The 5,341-nt window shown below is 38.7% G+C and overlaps 1 protein-coding gene across 3 annotated transcripts; it reads right to left on the bottom strand.

Moving 5' to 3' along the window:
- Positions 1–477: 477 nt before the first annotated feature.
- Positions 478–4,929, bottom strand: LOC110870058 (importin subunit beta-1). 3 transcript variants are annotated; one of them, XM_022119258.2, is made up of 4 exons: positions 4,725–4,929; positions 1,888–4,324; positions 1,097–1,310; positions 478–973 (listed from the first exon to the last, which is right to left on the bottom strand). In XM_022119258.2, exons 2-3 carry the CDS (start codon positions 4,296–4,298, stop codon positions 1,112–1,114), a joined length of 2,610 nt encoding a protein of 869 aa, XP_021974950.2. In that variant the 5' UTR covers positions 4,299–4,324; positions 4,725–4,929; the 3' UTR covers positions 478–973; positions 1,097–1,111. The 3 variants fall into 3 exon arrangements, with proteins under 3 accessions (XP_021974950.2, XP_035832592.1, XP_035832591.1); XM_035976699.1 differs by having other exon boundaries at positions 1,888–4,347; positions 4,725–4,837; XM_035976698.1 differs by having other exon boundaries at positions 1,888–4,365; positions 4,725–4,825.
- Between the last annotated feature and the right edge of the window lie 412 nt (positions 4,930–5,341).

Raw genomic sequence — 5,341 nt, forward strand, 5'->3', positions numbered from 1 at the left:
AAGCTTCATTAGAGTAACAGAATTAATGGCAAAATCCAAGGCTTGTCTTAATCATTATTTGGTGTGTTTACTTATTTTTGGATGATTACTTGTTTAAGGCACTTCATCTTAAGTCTTGTTTTATAAATTAAAATTTAAGTGGTATAATACGACTCTGAATGTGCCAACACTTTTGGCTGCATTTTTTTATAATCCCTCCCAGGAAGAGAATCTCACATAATAACATGGCGTTTGGTCTATCTAATTGTTCTTTTAAAATATTAAAATAACTGGTGTGAGTGAAGGATAATTGAGAAAGATGATCATTCAGATTCAGTTTGTACAATCTGTGGTAAGCCTATCTTTTGTTGTTAACAAATAATTCCTTATTTACTATGTAGAAACCAAGATTTTTCTGTTAAAAATAACAATAACAGCCACAAAAATGAGTTGGGATACATATTATGACAACCATACAAACAAATAAAAAGAAGGAAAAGCAATAAATAAAACGCTTGCATTTACAGAAATCTATATTGGAAGATGGTGAAGTTTCAGTTTAGAAACCAAAAAAAAATAAATAATAATAGCCACAGGCAAGTTTTACAAAATGAAATGATGATGATTTCAAATCCTATTTCAATGTCAAGCTGGGACACACATACCATGATGAAAATGATGAATGATAAAACACTATATTTACTTCACCTTTGACCAATGACCCTTTTGACTTCAAAACACTGTAGCTGAACCCTTCTTTAGCAAGACGCTATGACTTTGGTGGTAACAAGACACACCGGGTGACGCGTGACTCAAAATTGCTCCATCCAAAAATGACAGAAAATATGAAATAAAGAAACATAATCGAATAAAGAAACAATACCAGTGATGTGGTAAAAAGCCCCAAACCGACTTGTGTATATAACAAACAGTAGAAAGACCCGAGTCCCGAACTTGACAGCTGACTAGGACCGATGCAACACTCAAAATTGACCTAAACACAACATGATGAAATGGGTCATGAGTTGAAATCAGACGCTGTCTCTAAATACCCCAACCCGACTCACCCATATATGCATGCGAGGACTAAAAATCAAAAAGAGGGAAAAGTATGTACCAAATAGCAGAACGCTCAAATAGAAATAGCGCGACTTATGGCCTGTTTGGCCCACTCAGCAGCTTCCTTAATCAAATGATCCTCCGAGGATAAACATTCATTCAAAAAGTCTTTGCTTGAAAGAGATTGCTGAATTAACGACCCGGCATTACTTCCAAGAGTATCAGCTAGATCTCCAAGCACGCCAATAGCCGTTTTCATCACCAATTCATCCCTAAAAACCGAACAAACTTCAAGTAAGAAACCAAATACAGAAAGTACCCCGTTTCGTGTTCGTGGGTTAGCCGGTTCAACCCGACCCGAACCGAAAATCTTGTCATACATATGAACCCAAACACGACCTGAATAATTGCGGGTTGACCTGAACACGACCCATTCAACCCAATTTTTTTTTATTTGCAAATTAACATATTAAAATTTACTTTAAAAACACAAATGTATATTATACGATCACATTTAAATCTTAAATTCTTATGTCAATTTCTCTTTTTAAGTAATAATTATGGCATGAAATGCACACCCATTTTAATTTATGACATAAAAATATTGTAAAAAAAATATCATATAATATAAATGGGTTAAACATATCAACCCGACCGGGTTGACTCGAACCCGACTTGTTTAGCTAAACGAGTTCACAGGTTCAACCTGAAACTGACCCGAACCCATTTAGACTAAACCCAAACCCGCGAATTTTGTGTTAGGTTCGTGTCATGTCAGAAATTCACACCCGTAGTTTTGACCCACAAAATAAAAATAAGTGAAGATCACAAGTAAAAGCAATTACTCACATGTCTTTCTCCATATAGATCAGATCTAGAAACTGAACGATATGTGGGGCATAAGGAATTAACAACTGAGTTTTAGGAGAGTTCTTAAAACCCTGAAAGATCCCAGAATACGCTTCCAATATGCCGTTCCTCAAAAGATTGGTGTACTCTATCATTTCATCATCGGCACTTGACGTGTGGGCGGATAACTCTGCTGCACTCTGGAGCATAGGCATAGCATACATTAAGTATTTCTCGAAGTTCTCGCCTATCGCCATTGCAATATCACCAAAACATGAAAAAATTGGTGGTTTAACAGATCGGTGCAGCTGATTGCTGGAAAGATCTTTAAGAAGCTGAGTCATGATCCCGTCACACCATGGCAATACCTTCTCCTCCAAGGCACGACATATGTCGCCCACCACACCTACAGTCACAGCACACACTTGGTACTCTTCAAAGTTCTGAAGACCCATTTCCAAATACTTGTAAAACTCAGGCATATATTTTGCAAAATCTGGGCCCATTACGTATGCTAGAGCTCCAATGGCGAGCATTGCTTCTTCATGAACGGTTGCACTTCGAGAAGCAAAAACCCTAAGGAAAAGATTCATGATTTGATCTGCATTTTGCATTAGGGCATACTTGGTTTGATCTGATGATCCTAACTTCTGAATAATCACCTGTAAGCACCCACACAAAAGCCCTTGTAATTCATTCTGTTTTTGCCTTTCGTCAGACGAAAGGCTATGTTCTTCTAACGTTTTATGGAGTTCCATCATGATAACGGGAACAAGCTGCGACACCATGGAAGCCGTTGCATCTGTAGAACACCTCACAACTTCATTTAACGTCTCGTAAGCAGCAGTCCTTAATCTAGACTCTCCAGCATCTTCCCTGTGAGAAACTGATAACAGAGATTGAAGAATTTCTTGAAAGTAGGGGGTCAAAGGAGAAGTTTGACCGATATCCTCATAACCTTGAGCAAGAAAATACAGGGCCCCACATGCTTTCTCAGCAACATTTGGAGCATCCCGCATGGTCTGGAGAAGAACTGTTATAATCTGTTGGCAGTTAGCCTGTGTGACGATAGGTGTCTCCATATTTGAACCATGAAGAAACTCAAATATTCTTCCGAGGGTCCAAGCAGTTGTGTCCTTTACATGGCTGTTTGGGTCGTTGGTTAAAGCCGTAAGCATGAAATTGAGAGCAACATTAACAAGTGGTGTTAACTTGTTCGGCGACGGGCCCTCCAAGATTGAACCAAATGCATACGTAGCCGCTTCTCTTTGCCTCCAATCAGGTTTTGTTATATTCTCTTCAATAAAAGGCATCACAAGCGGAACGATATCATCCCCGACGGTTCGAGCCACCAACCCAAGACACGTACCACCAGCCATAGCAAGATTCCACGCGCCTTCATCTTGATCTTGATCTTCTTCTTGTTTCAACAACGTCTCCAGTAACATCGGCACGAGTGCAGGTAAAGCTTGTTTTATAAAATAAAAGCAGGGAATATCAGAATCGCCAGTGAACTCACCACCGTAGTCTTCTAATATGTCAATCTCTTCATCGCATATCGAGCTCCAAAACTCGATAGCTTGTAGAGCAACCGGCTCTTCATCTTCTTTCACCGCTTTTGCAGTAATGTTAAAGATATCCTGCATGTATGGAGCTATTTTCTCATAGTAACTTGAGGAAATAGACACCAAACACTCAAAAGCCGCCTGCCTGATTTTCACTTCCGGTGATAACGTTGCCTCGCAAACAACTTTCATAATATAATCCCGCTCCATATCATTTGAAAAATTCGCCTGAGCAAAACTAAGTGCGTTATACAACGCACGTGTGGCAGCAAGCCTGACATCGTTACTACCCTCAGACGGATTCATACCTTGGACTACAGCTGTAAGTATCTTATTCACATGATCTTGTTCTACAGCGTCTGGAGAAACTTCTTCACACAGATATCCAAGTGTTTCTAAAGTAGCTTGCTTGACATGAACCGGAACCTGGTGAATACTCGACAAAAGCGAACCGATAAGCTCCGGCCATTGTTTCTGCGGTAGCTCAATACCAGCAACTTTCGCTATCACTTGTGATGCAGTCGATCTTGCCTCGTAAACAGGGGAAGTTAGCGTCTGCAACAAACACGCTTTTATCTGCGCCTTAACCCCCACATCAAGGGATAACCATCTTTGAACAAGCTCAAACTTCCTATGCTGTTCTTTCGCATCCAACGCATTTTTAAGAATCAAACCGGCCAATTTACGGCTGTCAACCGGCTTCTCCTCACTAGAAAGCTCTCCAGACAAAGATAACAAAAAACCAGCAAGATTCTCCTCCTGAAACCGCTTTAAACTTTCTTCAGCATGCTTACGAACCGATCCATCAACCGATTGCGCATTCAACAGAATTTGAGTAACTTCCATTGCCAAAGTTTTGAAACAACCACTCACTGTTCAATCACGAAGTCAACAACTGATAAAAAGTCAACACCTGAAATAGTAAAATCAACACATTTCTAATAACTATAAGTCAGGAAAACAATTAAACCGATATTCATCTGTCAAATGAAACATTCAATTTCACATACAACCAGATAGATGTAACGTATAACATAAATCATTGATCATTCAACAAAATGAGATATTTATATCGAATCAAAACTAGTGTAACCGACGATTAGCAGATACAAACATCAGTTACAGAGATTAGGGATCTGAAACAGTGAGTAAGATCGATCGAGTGACAGTTATATAAAATAGTAAACGAAGATCAGGCATCAAGTGAAAAGCAAAGATCGAATGAATACGTGAAAAGAGAAAATGATTGAGAAAAGTAAGAAAGTGAATTACCAGAGGAATTCCGATAAGCGAAGAAACGACCAAACACGGCGCTTCTGGAAACCCTAGAACTGCGAGTGGCATACCTGTCTCTTCTAATTATTATTCGGAAATATATATTATTTTATTATTTTATAATAATAAATAAATAAATATGCTTTTGCCCATATGTACGGTACACCCACCCGTTCTTCCGAAATTTAACTTCACTGTAATTAATATACTTGTATAGTCACATTCACTAAATATAATATTTGGTCAGTCACAAAATTTGATATTTGGTCCGGCATGTAAGAGCATACACGGTTGGTGGTCCATGGAGTGGAAGATAGTAGAGAAGAGTAGTTTTTATGGAGTATTTGTACGGTACTGAACTGATATTGACCGAATAAAATTGGCGTTGGTACAAACATTCATTTTAAGGGTTTTCAGTTTCGGTATTTTTGCACTACACCGTGCCAACATAATCGTCTAATTGGTACGGTATTCGTTTAATACTTTTACTTATTTTTGGTATAGGTACTTTTTAATACGGTAATGGTTCACCGTTCGCTACCGGTACAATACTTATCTCGTCCCTAGAAGAGAATATGGTTCATTGCCACTAATCGTGACTAGAAGGCCGATTC

Source organism: Helianthus annuus, chromosome 8 (genome assembly GCF_002127325.2).
Source record: "Helianthus annuus cultivar XRQ/B chromosome 8, HanXRQr2.0-SUNRISE, whole genome shotgun sequence".
NCBI classification, from domain to species: domain Eukaryota; kingdom Viridiplantae; phylum Streptophyta; class Magnoliopsida; order Asterales; family Asteraceae; genus Helianthus; species Helianthus annuus.